Source organism: Pelodiscus sinensis, chromosome 26 (assembly GCF_049634645.1).
Source record: "Pelodiscus sinensis isolate JC-2024 chromosome 26, ASM4963464v1, whole genome shotgun sequence".
In the NCBI taxonomy this organism is placed as follows: Eukaryota; Metazoa; Chordata; order Testudines; family Trionychidae; genus Pelodiscus; species Pelodiscus sinensis.
Genome location: NC_134736.1, coordinates 19,975,198 through 19,998,651, shown reverse-complemented (window position 1 = coordinate 19,998,651; position 23,454 = coordinate 19,975,198). Strand labels below are relative to the sequence as shown.

Below are 23,454 nucleotides of genomic sequence, written 5' to 3'. Positions count from 1 at the left end.
GATTGGGGGAGGAAAAACGGAATCGTAACCAAAACTGACATAGGGGAATGTTGACCTAAATGTATGAAGCTAGATAAAGTGTTTTAATGTACATTCGACCGAATACCGTACCCTTCGCTGGAAAAAGGCTCCAAATCAATACTCATGTCGTTCCTGTGACAACGTTATACTTAGCGAGCATGAAAACTTTGCTTTTTCTCGCTACATGAAGGTGCCATATAAATCATGGGCTTGACCCGAGTTTTTGCGGTTTCTCTAGCGTCTGGCAGGGTTTTCACACCTTTCAGAGATAATACAAGAAATGGCTTGACAAATCCTCTCGTAATCAGACGTGTTATAGAGGAATATTGAATGAAGTGTTCCTAGCTATTCACAGTTTGTTAAGTCACATATGGCCAAACTCCGTAGCGTTTGGTGAACTTGTCCCCAGATGTGGGCTCATGCAGCGCTTTTGAAAGCTTTCTGTTGCGGGAAAATGACCGCTTTCATTTTTCCCCATGTATGACAGTCCCACCCAAAAGATGTAGTTGAACAGAGATGTTGCTTTCTCTAGACCGTGTGGAAGGCTTTTCTCACATTTCTGAGGCAATACGAGAAACCTCGAGAGAAAGCGTCTCGTAAGCAGAACTGATCTAGCGGAATGTTGTATACAGCTGGTCACACTGTTCGAATGGCCCAGGGTGCAAACATCTCAGCTACAGCTCAAAATCAATTCAAACCAACTGCTTCTATGAGGGACAGTGCCTACCGGGCTAGATCTTCGGAAAATCGTCTCCTGAAACAGAATGAGCATTGTGGCTCCTGTACCAATGTCTCGAGCTAATCTCTAGGTAAACTGAGTAGCTGCCGCGTGTAGCAAGGACGGCAGGACTTTCACGCATTTCTGAGCAAGTTGACGACGCTGTGTGGAAAAGTGTCTAGAAGGAAAACTGATCTGGGGAATGTTATACGCAGCTAGTCAGTTTTCTAAAGACCACAGTGATAAACACGACTGGGCTTGCTGAAAACGCTTTTCAAAAGCGGGATCATGCAGCAAAATAAACTCAAATATTGGCAAACTCCGTAGAGTTTGGTGAACTTGTCTCCAGATGAGGGCTCATGCAGAGCTTTTGAAAGCTTTCTGTTGCGGGAAAATGACCGCTTTCATTTTTCCCCATGTATGACAGTCCCACCCAAAAGATGTAGTTGAACAGAGATGTTGCTTTCTCTAGACCGTGTGGAAGGCTTTTCTCACATTTCTGAGGCAATACGAGAAACCTCGAGAGAAAGCGTCTCGTAAGCAGAACTGATCTAGCGGAATGTTGTATACAGCTGGTCACACTGTTCGAATGGCCCAGGATGCAAACATCTCAGCTACAGCTCAAAATCAATTCAAACCAACTGCTTCTATGAGGGACATTGCCTACCGGGCTAGATCTTCGGAAAAATCGTCTCCGGAAACAGAATGAGCATTGTGGCTCCTGTACCAATGTCTCGAGCTAATCTCTAGGTAAACTGAGTAGCTGCCGTGTGTAGCAAGGACGGCAGGACTTTCACGCATTTCTGAGCAAGTTGAAGACACTGTGTGGAAAAGTGTCTAGAAGGAAAACTGATCTGGGGAATGTTATACGCAGCTAGTCAGTTTTCTAAAGACCACAGTGATAAACACGACTGGGCTTGCTGAAAACGCTTTTCAAAAGCGTGCTCATGCAGCAAAATGGAGTACGAGCTTGTGAAAGTCATCTTGTCAGTGGGCTTGAACGCCTGCATGTTGCTCTGTGCAAGGTCCGCACATACCTCCTAGCTGAGATGCGTTGTTGTGTTCTCCAGAATCTTGGGAAGGCTTTTCTCATATTTCTGAGGTACTTCAAGTGATTGGGGGAGGAAAAACGGAATCGTAACCAAAACTGACATAGGGGAATGTTGACCTAAATGTATGAAGCTAGATAAAGTGTTTTAATGTACATTCGACCGAATACCGTACCCTTCGCTGGAAAAAGGCTCCAAATCAATACTCATGTCGTTCCTGTGACAACGTTATACTTAGCGAGCATGAAAACTTTGCTTTTTCTCGCTACATGAAGGTGCCATATAAATCATGGGCTTGACCCGAGTTTTTGCGGTTTCTCTAGCGTCTGGCAGGGTTTTCACACCTTTCAGAGATAATACAAGAAATGGCTTGACAAATCCTCTCGTAATCAGACGTGTTATAGAGGAATATTGAATGAAGTGTTCCTAGCTATTCACAGTTTGTTAAGTCACATATGGGCAAACTCCGTAGTTTGGTGAACTTGTCCCCAGATGAGGGCTCATGCAGAGCTTTTGAAAGCTTTCTGTTGCGGGAAAATGACCGCTTTCATTTTTCCCCATGTATGACAGTCCCACCCAAAAGATGAAGTTGAACAGAGATGTTGCTTTCTCTAGACCGTGTGGAAGGCTTTTCTCACATTTCTGAGGCAATACGAGAAACCTCGAGAGAAAGCGTCTCGTAAGCAGAACTGATCTAGCGGAATGTTGTATACAGCTGGTCACACTGTTCGAATGGCCCAGGGTGCAAACATCTCAGCTACAGCTCAAAATCAATTCAAACCAACTGCTTCTATGAGGGACATTGCCTACCGGGCTAGATCTTCGGAAAATCGTCTCCGGAAACAGAATGAGCATTGTGGCTCCTGTACCAATGTCTCGAGCTAATCTCTAGGTAAACTGAGTAGCTGCCGTGTGTAGCAAGGACGGCAGGACTTTCACGCATTTCTGAGCAAGTTGACGACACTGTGTGGAAAAGTGTCTAGAAGGAAAACTGATCTGGGGAATATTATACGCAGCTAGTCAGTTTTCTAAAGACCACAGTGATAAACACGACTGGGCTTGCTGAAAACGCTTTTCAAAAGCGGGATCATGCAGCAAAATAAACTCACATATTGGCAAACTCCGTAGAGTTTGGTGAACTTGTCCCCAGGTGAGGGCTCATGCAGAGCTTTTGAAAGCTTTCTGTTGCGGGAAAATGACTGCTTTCATTTTTCCCCATGTATGACAGTCCCACCCAAAAGATGTAGTTGAACAGAGATGTTGCTTTCTCTAGACCGTGTGGAAGGCTTTTCTCACATTTCTGAGGCAATACGAGAAACCTCGAGAGAAAGCGTCTCGTAAGCAGAACTGATCTAGCGGAATGTTGTATACAGCTGGTCACACTGTTCGAATGGCCCAGGGTGCAAACATCTCAGCTACAGCTCAAAATCAATTCAAACCAACTGCTTCTATGAGGGACATTGCCTACCGGGCTAGATCTTCGGAAAATCGTCTCCGGAAACAGAATGAGCATTGTGGCTCCTGTACCAATGTCTCGAGCTAATCTCTAGGTAAACTGAGTAGCTGCCGTGTGTAGCAAGGACGGCAGGACTTTCACGCATTTCTGAGCAAGTTGACGACACTGTGTGGAAAAGTGTCTAGAAGGAAAACTGATCTGGGGAATGTTATACGCAGCTAGTTAGTTTTCTAAAGACCACTGTGATAAACGCGACTGGGCTTGCTAAAAACGCTTTTCAAAAGCGGGATCATGCAGCAAAATAAACTCACACATTGGCAAACTCCGTAGAGTTTGGTGAACTTGTCCCCAGGTGAGGGCTCATGCAGAGCTTTTGAAAGCTTTCTGTTGCGGGAAAATGACCGCTTTCATTTTTCCCCATGTATGACAGTCCCACCCAAAAGATGTAGTTGAACAGAGATGTTGCTTTCTCTAGACCGTGTGGAAGGCTTTTCTCACATTTCTGAGGCAATACGAGAAACCTCGAGAGAAAGCGTCTCGTAAGCAGATCTGATCTAGCGGAATGTTGTATACAGCTGGTCACACTGTTCGAATGGCCCAGGGTGCAAACATCTCAGCTACAGCTCAAAATCAATTCAAACCAACTGCTTCTATGAGGGACATTGCCTACCGGGCTAGATCTTCGGAAAATCGTCTCCGGAAACAGAATGAGCATTGTGGCTCCTGTACCAATGTCTCGAGCTAATCTCTAGGTAAACTGAGTAGCTGCCGTGTGTAGCAAGGACGGCAGGACTTTCACGCATTTCTGAGCAAGTTGACGACACTGTGTGGAAAAGTGTCTAGAAGGAAAACTGATCTGGGGAATGTTATACGCAGCTAGTCAGTTTTCTAAAGACCACTGTGATAAACACGACTGGGCTTGCTAAAAACGCTTTTCAAAAGCGGGATCGTGCAGCAAAATAAACTCACATATGGGCAAACTCCGTAGCGTTTGGTGAACTTGTCCCCAGATGAGGGCTCATGCAGAGCTTTTGAAAGCTTTCTGTTGCGGGAAAATGACCGCTTTCATTTTTCCCCATGTATGACAGTCCCACCCAAAAGATGTAGTTGAACAGAGATGTTGCTTTCTCTAGACCGTGTGGAAGGCTTTTGTCACATTTTTGAGGCAGTAAGAGAAACCTCGAGAGAAAGCGTCTCGTAAGCAGAACTGAACTAGCGGAATGTTGTATACAGCTGGGCACACTGTTCGAATGGCCCAGGGTGCAAACATCTCAGCTACAGCTCAAAATCAATTCAAACCAACTGCTTCTATGAGGGACATTGCCTACCGGGCTAGATCTTCGGAAAAATCGTCTCCGGAAACAGACTGAGCATTGTGGCTCCTGTACCAATGTCTCGAGCTAATCTCTAGGTAAACTGAGTAGCTGCCGTGTGTAGCAAGGACGGTAGGACTTTCACGCATTTCTGAGCAAGTTGACGACACTGTGAGGAAAAGTGTCTAGAAGGAAAACTGATCTGGGGAATATTATACGCAGCTAGTCAGTTTTCTAAAGACCACAGTGATAAACACGACTGGGCTTGCTGAAAACGCTTTTCAAAAGCGGGATCATGCAGCAAAATAAACTCACAAATGGGCAAACTCCGTAGAGTTTTGGGAACTTGTCTCCAGCTGAGGGCTCATGCAGCGCTTTTGAAAGCTTTCTGTTGCGGGAAAATGACCGCTTTCATTTTTCCCCATGTATGACAGTCCCACCCAAAAGATGTAGTTGAACAGAGATGTTGCTTTCTCTAGACCGTGTGGAAGGCTTTTCTCACATTTCTGAGGCAATACGAGAAACCTCGAGAGAAAGCGTCTCGTAAGCAGAACTGATCTAGCGGACTGTTGTATACAGCTGGTCACACTGTTCGAATGGCCCAGGGTGCAAACATCTCAGCTACAGCTCAAAATCAATTCAAACCAACTGCTTCTATGAGGAACAGTGCCTACCGGGCTAGATCTTCTAAAAATCGTCTCCTGAAACAGAATGAGCATTGTGGCTCCTGTACCAATGTCTCGAGCTAATCTCTAGGTAAACTGAGTTGCTGCCGTGTGTAGAACGGACGGCAGGACTTACACGCATTTCTGAGCAAGCTGAAGACACTGTGTGGAAAAGTGTCTAGAAGGAAAACTGATCTGGGGAATGTTATACGCAGCTAGTCAGTTTTCTAAAGACCACAGTGATAAACACGACTGGGCTTGCTAAAAACGCTTTTCAAAAGCGGGATCATGCAGCAAAATGGAGCACGAGCTTGTGAAAGTCGTCTTGTCAGTGGGAATGAACGCCTGCATGTTCCTCTGTGCAAGCAAGATCCGCACATAGCTCGTAGCTGAGATGCGTTGTTGTGTTCTCCAGAACCTGGGGAAGGCTTTTCCCATATTTCTGAGGTACTTCAAGTGATTGGGGGAGGAAAAACGGAATCGTAACCAAAACTGACATAGGGGAATGTTGTCCTAAACGTATGCAGATAGAGACAGTGTTTTAATGCACATTCCACCGACTTATCAATCGCATCCCCTCCTCCCCCAAGCCAGACACCCCACCCCCAGGCTGCTCCCCCATCTTCTCTCGCGTCCCCTCCTCCCCCAGGCCAGACACCCCACCCCCAGCCTGCTCCCACATCTTCCCTCGCCCCCCTCCTCCCCCATGACAGACACCCCACCCCCAGCCTGCTCCTTCACCTTCCCGCGTGCCCCCTCCTCAACCAGGGCAGATACTCCACCCCCAGCCTGCTCCTCCATCTTCCCTCACGCCTCCTCCCCAAAGCCAGACACCCCAGCCCTCTTCTGCACCTTCCCTCACGCCCCTTCCTCCCCCAGGCCAGACACCCCACCCCCAGCCCTCTCCTTCAGCTTCCCTCATGTCCCCTCCTCCCCCAGGCCAGACACCCCACTCCCAGCCTGCTCCCGCACCTTCCCTCGCCCCCCTCCTCTTCCAGGCCAGACACCCCACCCCCAGCTTGCTCCCGCACCTTCCCTCGCCCCCCTCCTTCCCCAGGTTAGAAACCCCATCCCCAGCCCTCTCCTGCACCCTCCCTCACCCCCCTCCTTCTCCCCCAGGCCAGACACCCCACCCCCAGCCTGCTCCTTCACCTTCCCTCATGTCCCCTCCTCCCCCAGGCCAGACACCCCACCCCCAGCCAGCTCCCCCATCTTCCCTAGCGCTGCCTCTTCCCCCAGGCCAGACACCACCAAGGGGTGGTGCAGCTTCGCACTCGGACCCAGGATTTGCTCGCGCCCCCGCGTGCTCCTCGGACCTTCCTGTCATGGCGGTGCCGGCCGCCCAGTCAGCCAATGCTCCCCGGCGACAGCCCATTCGCTGATAGGGCCGTGCGTTACCGGCGCCTGGGGAGAGACCATTGGCCGAACCAGAGGCAGGATACCCTTTGCTGACAGCCCACTGGGCGACACAATCCTCCGCCAACTCTGTCTTCCGAAAGCCCATTGGCTGGCACACAGCCAGGAAATGCCCCTCAGTCACAGACAATTTGAGGACAGAGCAGTCCATTAAGATCCATCCCGGACAGCTGTGGAGAGCCTAAGACAGGAGGAAAACTGGACCCTCTGGTGTTGGTTGGGAGGCTGGTTTGAATATGTGAGAACTTGGATTTTGCAAGGAGTAGTTTTAGTATTGGCTATATACTTTTGTGCTTATTGCTGTATTTCTTGTATTCTGGAAAACACAAGACAGACCCCTACCAAAGGGAATGTAGAACTCATGATGTTAAAATATGATGAGCAAGAAAAGAACAAGAAATGTATATGAAGACTTTGATGAAAATAGAGGCATGAAATGGCTTCAAGGTTAGCCTTTAAAAGGCTAAAAGGGGGAGTTGTAGAAGCTGTAGAAACCATTTTCATATTTAGCTAGAAGCCATCTTGTATAACAGAAACCATTTCAGCTTTTCTCTCAAGCATGTAGACCAGAGTGAACTTTCTGTCACCCCGTGAGAAGAGGCCTACAGGATGAGCTACTGGTACGTGTTAATTGAGCTGGCTAGGACAGGAGATGCACTCCCTCGTACCTGTCCGCCATCTTGTTGATAAGGCTTTGTTTTTCCAAGTTTAATTGAGGATTTCTGTAATTGGATGCTCTGACGTCAGACTATTTGGCTAAGGGTATAAAGATACTAGGATTGATTGTATTAGCCAGCCTTACTGGGCCCGGCTTTGCTGGGACCACGTTTGGTTCACTGTGCTTTTATTGGCCAATAAAACTCTGTTTAGCTGCATAAACTGAGTGAGGCTTTTCCTTCGACACAGCCTATTGGTCGAGAGCAGTGGCAGGTCGTGCCCCCCAGTTACACCCCATTCGCAGACAGAGCTGTCCATTAAGATGCAGCCGGGTCAGCCTATTGGGCGCCTCCGATTCAGAACACGCCCTTTACTCACAGCCCATTCTCGGACAGAACAGTCTATTATGATCAGTCCGGGACAGCCTATTGGCCACCCTTAGCTTTAGGACATGCCCTTGAGTCACGCTCCATTGGCGGACAGAGCAGTCCGTTAAGATCCACCAAGGACAGCCTTTGGCCGACAGCAGTGTCAGGACGCGCCCCTTAGTCACATCCCATTCGCCGGGAGACCAATCCGTTAAAACACATCCGGATAAGCCTATTGAGCTCTGAAGAGTCAGGACACACCCTTCAGTCACAGCCCATTCGTGGAAAGAGCATCTGTTAAGATCCACCCGGCTCAGCCTATTGGGCTCCTCAGATTCCAAACACGCCGTTCGGTCACATCCCATTCACGGACAGACCAGTCCATTAAGATCCATCCCGGGTCAGCTTATTGGGCTCCTCAGATTCAGGAGATGCCCCGGACAGCCTATTGGCCGCCAGCAGAGCCGGAACACGCCCCTATAGTGACTGCCCACGTGCCTACAAAGCAGTCTATTAACGTCCGTTCCGGAAAGCTCATTGGCCGATCCCGCAGGAAAGACACGCCCCTTCGTGACAGGCCGTTCGCCCACAGAGCTGCCCATTAACGTCACTGGACGCCCACGCGTTGAGACAGGAAACTGAGGCACGGGTGCTGGCCAGGGAATGCAGAACTGGTGGGGGCGGGGCTGATCAACATCGGTTCACGGAGCAGTCGACGGACCTCGTGAATTCTCACCGGCTACTCAATGATTCCCCAGTCCCGGGGCGGGGCTGGTGTGACATCACAAACAGCTGCCGTCACAATCGGCTCCCTGTAGCGGTTTCTGACACGTGTGGGGGTCAGATCTGGCTTCTAACGGTTTTAGCTGTTGATGCAAGCAGAGACGGGAAGCCAATTCTGATAGATGGAAGTTCACCTTGTCACATTTGGCTGCCTGGACACCCTGCCTCTCATCCAGAGGGGCCTTTCCCATCCCCTAGTCCAGGAGCATCCCTGCAACGGAAATCACATTTCTAAAGGAACAAAGCTCCCATTAAAATGGGCTAGAAGGATGGGAAATGCAATTCAGGGACACACTGCAAGAGATAACACAAATACTTGAACTGTTATGAGACATCACGTAGTAATTGATTGAGACTTTTAAATCTTCACAATGCGCTACACTCTCCTCACAGCTGCATGTGAGGCGCTTGCTGCATTTTTCCCCATGTGCTAGAGCAGGGATCTCCAACCTTTTTACACCCAAGATCACTTTTCAAATGACAGGGCAAGCCAAGATCTGCCGCCCCCTCGCAGCGCGCGCAGCACACCACAGAGCTGTGGCAGGGGAGCAGCCAGCACACTTCTGGAACTGGCGCGAAGCTGCAGGCAGGACTTCCGTCCACCCCGCGGGAAGCTGATACTACGCTGGAGGTAGGTAGTGGGGCTTCACAGGGTTGGGGGAAAATAGGGGGTGGGGGGAACCCGAATGCCTCGCGATTAACTGGTCAAGGCCTCGCGATCCACCAGTCGATTGTGATCTACGGTAGGGAGGGGCTGGCAGGGAGAGATGAAACAATTACAGCAGTTGTAAATAAAAACTCTTCTACACTCCGCCTTTGTGCCCCCACCGACAGATTTGGACCCTTGACAGGGGGCTCGCACTCTGGGTAACAGTTACCCCCTTGGCCTCTGTGACAGACTGGGCACAGCTGAGGGCGTCCGCTCAGGGCAAATTGCTCAAAACTAGGGCTCCTTACAGCCCCAGACTGGAGACCTTTCCCAAACAGGCCACAATCCGGTCACACCAAGCACTTCGGCTGCCAATCCAGCCAGCAGGAAGCCTCACGAACAAAACCCCTCAGACACCCCAGCTTTCCCTGTGCCACAATTAGCCCTGGGCCTGCACACAGGTGAGGGGTTATGGAACCCAATCTCAGCTACTCTGAACGGGTCTTTCCAGTCCCAAAGAACCAGCCACAGATTCTTGGTCAGTTTCCCCTATGGATCTTACCCACAAGATCACGCTGGGCCAGTCCTTTAGAATCTAAAATCGAAAGCGACAAAGAGTCCTGTGGCACCTTCTAGACTAACAGTTTGATTGAAGCATAAGCTTTCATGGGCAAAGACCCACTTCATCAGACGCATGCAAGATGAAAGTCTAGAACGTGCCACAGGACTCCCTGTTGCTTTTGCAACTCCAGAATAAGACTGGGTGCAAACATCTCAGCTACAGCTAAAAATCAATTCAAAACAACTCCTTCTATGAGGGACATTGCCTACAGGGCTAGATCTTCAGAAAATCGTCTCCTGAAACATAATGAGCATTGTGGTTCCTGTACCAATGTCTCGAGCTGATCTGTATGTAAACTGAGTTGCTGCGGTTTGTAGAACGGACGGCAGGACTTTCACTCATTTCTGAGCAAGCTGAAGACACTGTGTGGAAAAGTGTCTCGCAAGCAAAACTGAAATGGGGAATTTTATACGCAGCTAGTCAGTTTTCTAAAGACCACAGTGATAAACACGACAGGTCATGCTGAAAACGCTTTTCAAAAGAGGGATCATGCAGCAAAATGGAGCACGAGCTTGTGAAAGTCATCTGGTCAGTGGGCATGAACGACTGCATTTTGCTCTCTGCAAGCAAATTCCGCACATACAGCGTAGCTGAGATGCGTTGTTGTGTTCGCCAGAACCTGGGGAAGGCTTTTCACACATTTCTGAGGTATTCAAGTGATTGGGGGGGAGGAAAAACGGAATCGTAACCAAAACTGACATAGGGGAATGTTAACGTAAATGTACGCAGCTAGATACAGTGTTTTAATGTACATTCGACCAAATTCCATACCTTTCGCTGGAAGAAGGCTCCGAATCAAGACTCATGTAGTGCCTGTGACAACTTTCCTCTCAGCAAGCATGAAAACTTTACTTTTTCTCTCTACGTGAAGGTGCCATATAAATCATGGGCTTGACCCGAGTTGTTGCGGTTTCTGTAGCGCCTGGCAAGTTTTTCACACCTTTCCGAGGCAATGCAAAAAATGGTTTGAAAAATCCTCTCGTAATCAAAAGTGCTGTAGGGGAATCTTGAATGAAGTGTTTCTAGCTAGCCACAGTTTGTTAAGTCGCATATGGGCAAACTCCGTACAGTTTGCTGAACTTGTCTCCAGATGAGGGCTCATGCAGAGCTTTTGAAAGCTTTCAGTTGCGGGAAAAATTCTCCCCATGTATGACAGTCCCACCCAAAAGATGTAGTTGAACAGAGCTGTTGCTTTCTCTAGACCGTGCGGAAGGCTTTTCACACATTTCTGAGGCAATACCAGAAACCTCGAGAGAAAGCGTCTCGTAAGCAGAACTGATCTAGCGGAATGTTGTATGCAGCTGGTCACAGTGTTCAAATGGCCCAGGGTGCAAACATCTCAGCTACAGCTAAAAATCAATTCAAAACAACTCCTTCTATGAGGGACATTGCCTACAGGGCTAGATCTTCAGAAAATCGTCTCCTGAAACATAATGAGCATTGTGGTTCCTGTACCAATGTCTCGAGCTGATCTGTATGTAAACTGAGTTGCTGCGGTTTGTAGAACGGACGGCAGGACTTTCACTCATTTCTGAGCAAGTTGAAGACACTGTGTGGAAAAGCGTCTCACAAGCAAAACTGAAATGGGGAATTTTATACGCAGCTAGTCAGTTTTCTAACGACCACAGTGATAAACACGACTGGTCTTGCTGAAAACGCTTTTCAAAAGAGGGATCATGCAGCAAAATGGAGCACGAGCTTCTGAAAGTTATCTTGTCAGTGGGCATGAACGACTGCATTTTGCTCTGTGCAAGGAAGTTCCGCACAGTCTGCCAGCTCCCAGGAGCGTGCCAGGGCCCGGAGAAGGCAAGTGCCTTCCTGGACTAGGGTGGAGATCATGAATTTTATTCAGGTTTGGGGGGGATGCCCCCAACATTCGTCATCTCTGCACTAGACGGAGGAATGCGGTTGTCTATGGCAGGATAGCTGCCAACCTGGCCACCAAAGGCCACATACGAACCCAGGAGCAGGTTTGCATGAAAATTAAGTTGGTTCAGCAAGACCCCCAACCTTGAGCCCTGAGCTTCCCCCTTCCAGCTCCCTCCTCCCAGGTTTCCCCCTCCCCTCTCCCATCCTCCCTCTACCCCTGTCCTGCCTCCTTTCCCCAGTCTCAGAGTTTCATTCCCCCGCCCCGTTCTGTTAAATAAAGAAAGTTTGTGTTTATGAAAAAACGCGTATTTTATTTTACATCAAGAAGGTGGGGGGGGGGGGGATAAGTGGAAGGATGTGAGGGAGGAATGAGGCTCAAGCCCCCAGTGGGGCAGACCAGGGAGACTGTTCGTGCTCCTCAGGGTGGAAGCTCTCCCGGCAGGGCCTCCTGGATACTGACAGCCCCCCAATGGACCTCCCGGATGGCAGCCTGCAGAAAGTGCAGCCAGGTTCGCAGCAACACGTCGAAGAGAAGCACCAGAGTGCCCACAGGCAGCTCCAGCTTCATGTTGCAGAGTGCTGTGGTGTCTGCAACCAGTGAGGGCAACCAGAGCATGCAGAGACAAAATGCTTTGCTGTCCCCCTCATCGAGGTAGGCAAGCAAGCAGGGAAAGCTGAGGCCTCAGATAGCCTCAGGCAGCAGCCACACAAAGTAACTCCTGACCTGATTCCATTCGGCCTTAAATGTGATTCAGTGTCCACTCAGTGTGGACGTGCTATTTCAAAATAGCAAAACGCTATTTCAAAATGCATTTTGTGTGTAGACGCGTTATTTCGAAATAACACTATAGTGTAGACATACCCTCTGATATAGGACAGAGCTGCAATCCCATTTTGCAGTTGGGAAACTGGGACAGAGAGATTAAGTGACTTGCCCAAGGACACAGAAAATTTGTAGCAGAGGAGAGACTTGACCCAGGTCTCCATTCAATACCCCAATCACTGTACCATGCTTCCTTTCTAGGACCCATTATCAGGTTAGGTCTGAAATTCTGCCACCCATTTCCTGCACAACCTTGGGTCAAGTCACTGTTCTGTGCTTTGGTTTCTTCCGCTTTGACACAGGCACAACAATCCCTCCCTTGCAGAGGGCCTTGAGATCAGACAAATGAAGCTTACAAAGAACCTTGAGATCTCTGGGGGCATCAATGAAGGAAACATTCAGTCATACAAAAATCCCCAGTTTAATATGGATTTTCTTCAAGCCTTGCCATTTCATTTGGATCTTTACAAAAATGACTTTACAACAAAGAAGTGCAGAAGGAAGAGACGACAAAAAAGGCTGCCCCTGCTCAGCTTCACTCTGACATATGTACAACACTATCACAGGGCACAGTATATACAGAAGGAAAAAATGGATCAATCAGCATATTTGAAATAATTTTGCAACATTCTTTTAAAAAACCAACAACAACAACAAACAAAAAACCCAAGATTAAAAAACCTTTCCTTCCCTCAGCCCAGCTTGTCTCGAGGGCCAAAGGCAGGCAGAGGCATTTCCTAAAATGGCAACACTCTCTTTAGGGTTGCGCCAAGCTGTTCAAACAAGCAACTGAGCTTTTACATTCTTATCAGCCCCTCCCAGTCCCAACAGGGTGCCCTGGGCTCCAGGATTGGGGCCTGGAACTGGCAGAAAGAGGGAAATAGCACACATGCATAGGGGGCCATTCATAGGCACCTACACCCACCCAGTCCCCACAGCAATGCTAGCCAATCACAGAACAGCTTCTATTACATTACACTACACACAGAAAGCAGGGCTTGCAGTCATGAGTCAGAAAGACTATTGGAGCCCCCCGTCCATACCCTGCCAATGCCCTGCTCACAGGCACTACCGGTACCGGGTTTCATGCTAGAACCTGCATCACCCAGTATGTCCACTGGTCAACATAAGGGCTACAGGGTTGACTCCATGTTCAGAATGCTGCATGGGGCCAACTTTGGATAACCTGAAGAGCAACTGCTACATGGGACCTTTCATCTCCATGATCTCCCGGGTCACCGAAGGATGCAGCCTCTCGCAAGGACTAAAGAACAGCCAGCTAAAGGACTGACGTCCCGCAGATAGGGCAATGGGGTTTCAGACAGTTAGCGAGGTTACAATTCACTTCTTACAGTTAAGGCACATTGTGGCAATGCCAATCTGGCCTGTAAACAGGCCAGAAGATGGATCTCTATCTCGATCTCTCTCTCTCACACACACACACACACACACACACACACACACACACACATTCTCCAGTGGCTACATTTAAGCTATTCTTGTGAAAAGCAGGGAGAACAGGGGAATGGGGTGAGCTCAGACCACAGCTTAATAGCAACTGGCCCACAGGGAGTTCTGCTATGCAACCCCCAGATGCTAGAGTGCGCTGCTCCTTGTGGAGCTGAGTCAGCCACCTCACAGAGGGACAAGTCCCAGAAAGCAGTGCCTTGTGTGGATCTGAGCAGCGGGCTGAAATTGGAGGGCCAAATCACCAATTTAGGCTTTAGGCACAGCCTGCCTCAAAAGGAGCTGCAGGATCTAGATCCATCCCCTCCCATGCTGGGTCTGTCTAGTGGTCCTCAAGCGGGGTCAGTTGCTGACACTCAGGTATAATTCAACAACAGGCAACCACTCCCGACAGCTAACCAGCTCAAGGCAGCATTATCATCAGGGAGAATTGGGGTCCTCAACAATTAAACCTGCTCCTGAAACTAAAGAATTAGACACAGTTTAAAAAACAAGCCCATCCGAACCTAGGGTTGACAATTCTTTCAACTAGGTGCCATTTGCAGAAACAGCATCCAGTCAAGAAAGTTGACAACTCTATAGCCAGAACCAGGGGGCTGCCAAGCAGGTCTAGGAGGATTAAGAAGTACTCCTTTTCGGAGAGGAAGGTGCATATCCCTCCCATGCCATCTCAGCAGGTGTCGAGACCCAACAGGCCATCTAGAGCAGATGGGAGATTGAAATTTCTTGTGTCTGTCAAGCGTCTCAATTTGAGGGAGGGAGAAAAAGGATTCAGCTGTGACGTCACCTGCCAGGTGTCAGACAGTTCTGACTCTGCCTCTGGAAACACACACACGCATGCACACGCACACTTATACAGACCTACTTTAAATACAGACCAGCATGTCTTTTGTGCAGCACCACACTGTGGCTGTCTCCAACCCTACTCTTTGGGGTACGATGAGCAGGGGTTTTTCCTACTCCCTCCAGAATGCCTGTCCTTCACAGTTCATGCTGAGGTGAGACAGGGAGGAGGTGAGATTCCTAGGTCTCCCTTAGGTTCACTAAGATAGCTCTCTGAAGAGGAGGCATGAATATGGCGAAGGATTCAAGTTGCTCACTCCTTTCTCCCAAGCCTTCAAACCGGCCAGGTGCCTCACTGGTCCAGTACGATGGGAGAAGGAAGAAAACCACTCATCCACTTCACATCAGCTGGGAGCATCTTCAACTGCTGGCTTGAAAGAGACCCAGAGCCGAACTGGAGAGGTGCCGGCTGCCTTGCATGTCCATTGGTCTCTAGAGCCCCTCACTGGAGCCCTCCTAAATCCCGGTCTGCTGCCTGATCCAGTCCCGCAGCTTGGAGACTCGTGTATATACTCCAGGCTTGTTCCGTTGAGCGCAGCCGTCTCCCCAGCTGACCACGCCAGCCAGAAACAGCCTGTTGTTTTTCTCCACGCTAACTAACGGCCCACCTGAGTCCCCCTGCATGGAAACAGAACAGGTTAGAGCTCCCACCTTGGGATCACTGACCAACACAGTTTCACATTAGGGACAGCTCCCTGAAGAACAAGGCATGAATATGGGGAAGGATTGCTCACGCCCCTCTCCCAAGCCTTCGAACCGGCCAGGTGGAAGAGACCAATGGTCATTCACACTAACACCTTCTCATCGGAAGTACTTATGACCGGTCACTCTGTTCCCCACACGTACAACACCGCCCTACTTCCTGGCATGCCATGAGGCAGGATTCTGTCCTGGCTGCAAGGCAACATGAGGGCTTGTTAGGGGGAACAGTAACATATTTCCTTTGAGTTGAAGGGCTTTGCTCTTTGCCCTACCACCTCATTCTCACCCTCTGTGTAACAGCATATCCACATGCTCATGTAGAGTCATTTACCCAGCCAAGGAATTTGGGAAGGGATGTGGAATGTCTCTAGGAGTTCCACCCAAGTATGTTTAGGGGTGGGGGGTAGGAGGTCTGAGGGTAGCTGACTTTCACTCCACACTACGGAAGTTTTCACATGAGTATTTCCAAGGTTGGCTAGGGTGATGGTGGTATCTTTAAAGCTCCTTAACTTTCCCTTTTGATTTCTCTTCTCTTTGTGACTTTGCAGGTGTTTAGGGAATGGGAATCAGTGACGTTTGTGCTGGTGAATTGCAATGAATTGGTAACCCGGAACATAACCTGCACGCAGCCCAGGCAGTAGCAATGAACACTCTCTTGGCTCTAGCCTGGGGGAACTCTTGGCTGTAGCAGGCAGAGACTTGGGTTCTGGGCAGGTAGGCGAGGAGAGATGGGCAAACAGCAACAGCTTTCCAGCACTAAGGAGCTGGGGCTGGATTGGAACCGACAAGCACATGGTGGAGACTCATGTTGTGAAATCTGGATCCAAAGCCAAATAGCATCTCTGTTCCCACATACCCCGTCCAAAGTACCAAGTGTTAAAGCAAAACACCAGCGATTCCCTCTGATTAACACTAAGGAAATAAAATCTCCACTAAGGAGAGAGATGTCCTTCTGCCCCTATGAACCCAGAGTGCACCAAGGCTTATGGAGATATGAAGTAAGCCACCAAGCTGGACCCAGCCTAACCCCCACACCTGGGGTTTTAGCACAACCTGGTATCCCAGAGGCCCCTACCTGGCAGGCATCAGTACCCCCGGTCAAGACTCCTCCACACAGCATGCGTGACGTTATCTGGTCGGTGAGCAGTATGTTGCACTGGGTCTGGTTAATCACTCGAATTTCTGCCTTCTGCAGGATTGTGGCACCAGGACCTGCAAAGACCAGCAGGGAGGGCAGCATTAAGGCCAGGAGAGCCCTCCATGTCTAAAGAGTCTGGGATGGAGAGCGCCTGCCCCAACCCCTCATCCTCAGTGTGCACACAATTGTGAGTGAGAATTGCTCTCCTCCCCAAAAGGCTTCCTTCACACCCTCCCATAAAGCCAGACCCACATTCCCCTTTCCATCCCAAACTCCAGCCATCAGAACCCAGCAGTGCCCCACAGACACCCCCTACTTCCCTTCTGACTCAATGCCACCACTGACAGCCAGCTGCAGTTACACTTCAACCTCTCCCACAGCTGTGTCCCAGGCTCCTCGTGGGATCTGAAACCAGCTACAAAGGCTGGGGCAGCATGTGTGGCACAGACTGAGGGGGGAGAGTCCGGCAGCAGACACAGGACTCCCTCTGCACAGTCCCATGTCATCCTGTCTCAGTGTCACTGGAAATGCCTGCACTCTGAGCACAGGGCCCCCACAAGAGTGGCCTATGGGTTGCAGGAGCTTCCAAAAGGATCTACCAAGCCCTTGTAGGGTTTTCCCCTCCCTGCTTGGGCTACCCTCTGATCAGCCAAGTGGCATCCAGTGCACCCATAGGCACCCAACTCCTACACCCCTTCCCAGATGACCCCCCTTCCCAGAGGACCCCCTCACCTCCTTCTATGGTGGCCCCCCACCCAGTCACCCAGATTTCCTTGCCAGCAGGGAAGTCATGGGTGGAATCAGGCAGGCAGATAGGCCGGACGGTGGTGGTGAAGGTGACAGGACTCTGTAGCTCCAGCACGGCAATGTCATAGTCGTAAGAGTATTCGTTGAACTGGGTGTGGGGGATGAGGCGTTTGATGCTCCGCTCTTGCACCTTCTCGTTTTTCTGGTTGCCCTGGTTGCGGAGCCCTAGGAAGGCTTTCCACAACGTGGCATCCGAGTAACTGCACAGAGACATGCCATAGGGCACAATGAGACGGCTCTGGGGTAGGGCTCAGATTGGACAAAAGTTTTCCATCAAAACCATTACAAAAAAGAAATTGGATTTTCAACTAATCACATTTCCACAAAATAGCATCTACTCTCCATGGAAAGTTCTGATTTTTATAGTCAAATGAGTGACTAAAAACTGAACCTGGACTCTGAGCTATCCTGTCAGGATGCCCCCTGGAAGCAGACAAGCCACATCTCCCATTAATACACTACTGCCACTGATTCCCATGATGCAACAGACTGTTCTCAGGATGAGGGGTGCAGCATGGGAGATGTAGTCTGATCAAGGTGGCTAGCCTAGAAGAAAAAGGAGTGTATGGCAGCCAATCTACAACTCCAGGAAGCACCACTTTCCATTTTGATTTTTTCACCAAAATTGAACTTCTCTCTGAAGGGAAAAGAAGCCCCGTTTTCTGACCAATACCATGAAGCACTGTTGGGGCTGTCAGGCTAGTCTGCAGAGCACAGAGCTTCCCTGCAAAGCCCCCTATTATATGAACTGTACAATACCAATGCCATATGCTTCCACAGTATCTCACCCTAAGACTTCACAGAGCTTTTCACATGTGTGAGTAATATCCTCTTTCCCTGGTGGGCACACCCACGTTAATGGTCAAGTGCAGAGTTGGAAACAGACCCCAGGTGTCCTGACTCCCAGCTGTTTGGCAGACTAGTTCTTCAAGTTGCTGCTTTCCTGTCATCAACTACTTGGTAGGGAAGGCCAAGACTCTGTTTCAACAGCAGTGACCAGCGACACGATAAACCTCACACACTTCCAGTTTTCTAAGCATGGTGGGCAATGTTCCCTCTAATTTTTTTATCCATATGTGGAAGAAGTTTTGCTATCTGCTGCAGGTTATGGGCACTCTGCTAATCAGCTGAGTGGCATTTGAACCTCTCTTGGTAGCCGCGCAAGCACCCAGTTTACAGGGAACACTAATTGTGGGAGCCCCTACCACACCAATGGCAGAATCACCTCTTGCCAAGAATGATCCACCATAATGGGACACTGGAGAGCAGCAGAGGATCTTGCCACTGAGCATGACTAGCAGCAGTGTACCTATCATCCCCAGTGACCTAGAGGGCAGTCCATAGAAACTTCCATCTGAGAACAATAGGGCAGGAGCCATTACTTGGACTCGGCCCAGCCCAGGATGTAAAGTGTCCATTCAACATTTAGAAAGGAAAAAAAAAGCATCCCCACCCCAGAGTCAGCATCCTAGCCCAGCGATGGGAAACCCAGGCTAGTGAATAGACAACATGAGCGTCCCTCCATCTCAATGGGCTGCAAGATTTTTTTGCTCACTGAGCTTGGGAACCTACAATTTGCAGGGAGTGCCAGTTGGACCATAGCAGCGCTGTGAGTGGATGCAAAAAGAGCACACGGTTCTCACAGTCAATGCTGTGTGTAGTCAGCATGCACCTCACTTCACATGTTCAGGCTTTTAGGTGTGCGTCACTTTAGTAATACTCATAGGCAGGGCTTGACAAACGGCAGCGAAATCCTCTCGCCAGCCCCGCACTGCGCATGCACGCACCGCCGGTGACCGTGGCAACCTGCTGAAATCTACTCACCATGGGCGAGTAGATTCAATGATTTGTCGAGCCCTGCTCATAGGGGAAGAAAACCCTACACATGGATGGAGACCAGCAGAATCTGGTCAGTTGTACACAAAATGTCTCATAAGCCATACATAGAACCCCGAAGGGCTGCACGTGGCCCATGGGCTGCAGGTTGCCTACCACTGACCTAGATGGGTAGGTGGCAGCTGCTACTGGCCTCCATTGGTGGAAGGATATTGGACCCAAGAGCCCATTGGTCTGATCCGCCATCATGATTAACATCTTCCCATCTGACATGGCACCCAGGCTGTCCGACCCTAGACAGCAGCAGAGACTCAGTCCCACTGCACACACCAACCTCATCTGTCTATCGTCTTTGAAGCAGTGTGCTGCTGACACCAGCCACGTGTCCGATATCAGCGATGCCCCACAGATGTGCCCCTGGCCTTTCGCATGCAGGCTGACCTGCCATGGCCACTCGCCTACTTCGGAGTTCAACCCACCAACGATTCGGCTTTGCTTGCTGTAAGAGCGGATCCCACAGTCTGAGATGAGAGAGCGAAAGACCAGAGGAAAAAGAAACCCCACTCCTGTTAGTTACCTGCTGCCAATTTCATCCAACTCCCTCCCCATCCCTTGGGGAATCTAATGGGCCAATCAATTTGGCTACTGATCACTGGAGCAATCATTGCAGTAGAAGTATTTACAAACTGCAATGGCAGAGGCAGCAGTGGGCGAATAAAAGCATTTGTGTAGGTCCTACATGAACTATTTTTAATTTTAAAAAACAAATAAAAAAAATCAGTCAAACAAAATGAAAATAGCAAAATCAGTTCCAAAAGGTACAGTGTACCTGTTTTGGAGCCCAAACTATCCCATGTTTCCTTTCCAGCTTCATATAATCACTAGGAGGTCTCACGGGAGTGAAGCCCTAATTTAAGGGAGTGCTAGAAATGTTTCCCACCCACACTGAGAAGGAGCATCACCTACCACAGTTCTGCTCATCTGAGTTATCGGCACAGTCCTTCTCCCCATCGCATTCAGGATTTGTCTTGCTCACACACAGGTTGTTGCGGCACTTGTAGGTGTAATCCTTGCAGGAGACGGCCTCCGCTGCAGGCAGTCGAAGGGAGAGGTGTTAGCTCCAGATTACACAGTGTGGGGGAACCAGCCAGGCACTAGCTCTGGGGGAGGAGGCGAGGCTGGGAGCAATGTTGGCTGGGACAGTCCATTAGGCTCCTTCCCAGGAGAAGGGCCTCAGAATGACATGAGCCCCTCACTTTGTTTCATGGTTTTGCCACCCCAGTGGGAAAAGGGAATCCCACCTCTGGTGCCATATCATGGCTCAGAGAACCCCACCTGGACACACTGTCGTGGTTCTGTAGAACTCCCTGTTCGCAGCCCCTTCCTGGGGCCTGCAGGTATCTCACGCAGGTCTTGTGCCCTTCTCACGGGTCTCCTTCTGCACTTAGTCTCACCTTTGCCACAGCTGCCCTCATCACTCCCATCCCCGCAGTCATCCCTGCCATCGCATTTCTGGGTTTCAAGGATGCATTTCCCGTTGCTGCACTTGAAGTGCATATCTGGACATTCTGGAAGAGAGAGGAAGCAGCAGCTCAGAAAAGGCAAGGAGGGCACAAAATGCCAAGGATCTGGCTTTAAGTGAGCCACATGATGGAGAAGGCAGGGCCATGCTTTCAGGAATAGAGAGGGGATTTCTTACTGAGGCTGCAGGACTTGCTCAGACCCTGTGGCTCCCTAAAGCTTAGACTAACTCTTCCAACCCAGCACATCTATTCTAGTTCCTTCCTGTGTATTTCTCCATCATCTTCTAGGAATCTATCTCCAGAAGCTCTTTTTTTCTGCCCTTTTCTACAAAGCATCATGTTATCCTCAGGCTTGGCCAAATTCAATTGTCATTTAAAAACAAAACAAAACAACCCCCCCCCCCCCCCCCACACACACATTTCAATGGGTAATAGACATTTATTTTTAAGCTTTTTATCAAGTTTGCTTTTCGCAGGTGTGCAAAATTACTTTCTGAAGCATTTTTTCTTCTATTTTTATCAGCTGAAATTTTCATTGGCTGGAAGCCAGAGATGGACAATAGTTATTTGAATAACAGACTTTGAGATGCAAAAAGATAAAGCTTTATAAAAAAAAAAACAACTAAATTGTCACCATCTCCTGTCAAATGATATACAAAGGAATGCACCCTTGAATCAAAACTCTAAATTAAAACCACTCTCAAGCACCATTTTCTCTTACTTTGCCTCTCTGTACATTTTGATCATCCTTGATGGAAACAGTTGTTTGTGTTTTGTGTGTATGGTGAAATTGACATTAACCGATATTTACAAAAATCAAGTCCTTCCAAGCCAGTTTATTCATTACACAGCACTATATATTACTCCCACTTTGTCCTATATAGTTGGCAACTTTCCAGGTGCTCTTGGTTTAAAAGGGTCTCTGAAGAAGGCTGAAGGTGTGCTTCCTAAATCAGAAAGGGCAAGTGACTGGCAGGCAACAAAGTTCCCATAGAACTGATTTTAATACTGCTGGGACTTAATACAATAGTATAAATGATATGAATTAATTACGTTAGGACAGCAGATCCCAACGGCCAGTTCACAGACTGGTGCCAGGCTGTGAACTGCTGGCCACTGGGCCATAGCAGCGCCACTGCACAGCAGCTGGCTTCAGCTCCAGCAACTCTAGTGGCTGATCTTACCTGGTGGCAGTTCTGGGGCTGAGGCTGTGGCAGGAGGCGGCACCTCTCCCCTTCTCCTTTGTCCCACCCAGGAAAGATGGTGGCCCGGCCAGGGCTCCATGTTCCCCCTCACCCTTGCCACTACCCACGGGGGCACGAGATGCACTTGGGAAGGGAGAGGCAAGGAGGAAGGAGCATGCGTACCACCAATGGCCACTCCCCCTGCCCACATGGCAGCAACAACCATGGTCCCTAAAGGGGGCAGCCTTGCTCTGGGTAGTGTGGGGGTGGGGAGGGGGCGTGGTGGGGTCACAGGTCAAGAGGGTGTTGGCATGGGATGTAGAGGTCAGAGTTTAAAGGGTCAAAGGGTACGGGGCATAGGGTGTTAGGCACTGGGGAGCAAGGAGCTGGGTTGAGGCTTAGTTAAGGGGGGAGGGCAGGGATTAGAGGTCAAAGGGCAAAAGGGGGTGGGTTGCAGTGGGTCAGTGGTTGGAGCCAGGTGTGGTGCAGCTGGTGCTTCTGTCTCAGGGGGCAGCAGAGCTGAGGGTGTCTGAGCAGGGTCAGGGGGCCTCAGAGCTTGTGCAACAGGCAGTTGCAGTGAGGCAGGATCAGGGTTTGGCACAACAGGCAGGCATGGAGTTTATGGAGCAAGGGGCACTGCAGGTACTGGGACAGGATTAGGGAGGACTTGGAGTGGTAGGGCAGGATCCAGGGAATTGAGAGGTTGTCAATTTAAATCAGGGATCGCTGGGACACAGTGTGCCAAGATTGGAAGTGACAACGGATGCAGGACAGGCACCAGGCAGGACAGAGGTGGCTGATAAAAGGAAGTTGGCAGCAGAGGGTGTTGGGAAGCGGGAGATGGTGGACACTGGGATGACAGGCTTGGCAAGACAGACCTCTGAGGTAATGGGTTTTGTGGCATATGGGGGATATCAGATGATGGGTTTGGCAGGTTTAATAATACAGACACACAGAGTACCAGGGTTGGCTGGACAGGGTCTGAGGGTTCTGGGGTTGGAGGCAGAGGGATAGGTATGCAGTGACAAGACAGGGTCAGTGGGTGAGTGGTTGGCAGATAGGTAACATTTTATTTAATGAATATGCAAATAAAAGTTGCTGGTCCACCAAAAGTTTGTGAATGGGTTTGCTGGTCCACGGTGTAAAAAAACGTTGGGAACCACTGTGTTAGGGCACTCAGAACACAGGAAAAGCTTCATTTTTTTAAATGAAGTTATTTGTTGGAAAAGCGCAAATATTAAGCTAGCTCCAGTCAGTCACACTAATTTGAGGGGGTGAGGGAGTAGGTAAAGCTGATTTTCCCTCTCTTTGTTCAAACTAAAGTCAGAGTCACCCCAATTTCACCTCGTCACATCAAGGTCTCACCTCATCAGCTCTTGCACTCCGCCCACCAGTGGTTCACACATATCCATGTCTCGGTCCTGCTTGTTCTCGGGGGGCTAGAATATTTTGGTCTAATTGTGGTTGCTGATTTGTGGGAGGGGGAGATGTTAGCAGCCTGGGATAGGCAGGAGATCAGCCCCATGTTCTGGTGGGGCCTACTGC

At 49.6% G+C, this 23,454-nt stretch overlaps 1 protein-coding gene across 3 annotated transcripts in view; it reads right to left on the bottom strand.

The window, feature by feature from the left end:
- Nucleotides 1-13,395: 13,395 nt before the first annotated feature.
- The window catches only part of LOC142820461 (suppressor of tumorigenicity 14 protein homolog), a 50,193-nt gene continuing 40,134 nt past the window's right edge, over nt 13,396-23,454 (bottom strand). For 2 of the 3 annotated variants that reach the window (XM_075909310.1, XM_075909309.1), the window contains exons 14-19: nt 20,657-20,770; nt 20,169-20,291; nt 19,537-19,723; nt 17,292-17,566; nt 16,497-16,633; nt 13,396-15,337 (exon numbers count right to left, since the gene is read on the bottom strand). In XM_075909310.1, coding sequence (XP_075765425.1) covers nt 15,176-15,337; nt 16,497-16,633; nt 17,292-17,566; nt 19,537-19,723; nt 20,169-20,291; nt 20,657-20,770 — 998 coding nt within the window. In that variant the 3' untranslated portion in view covers nt 13,396-15,175. The remainder of the gene's footprint in view (nt 15,338-16,496; nt 16,634-17,291; nt 17,567-19,536; nt 19,724-20,168; nt 20,292-20,656; nt 20,771-23,454) is intronic. The other variant, XM_075909308.1, reaches the window with a different exon arrangement.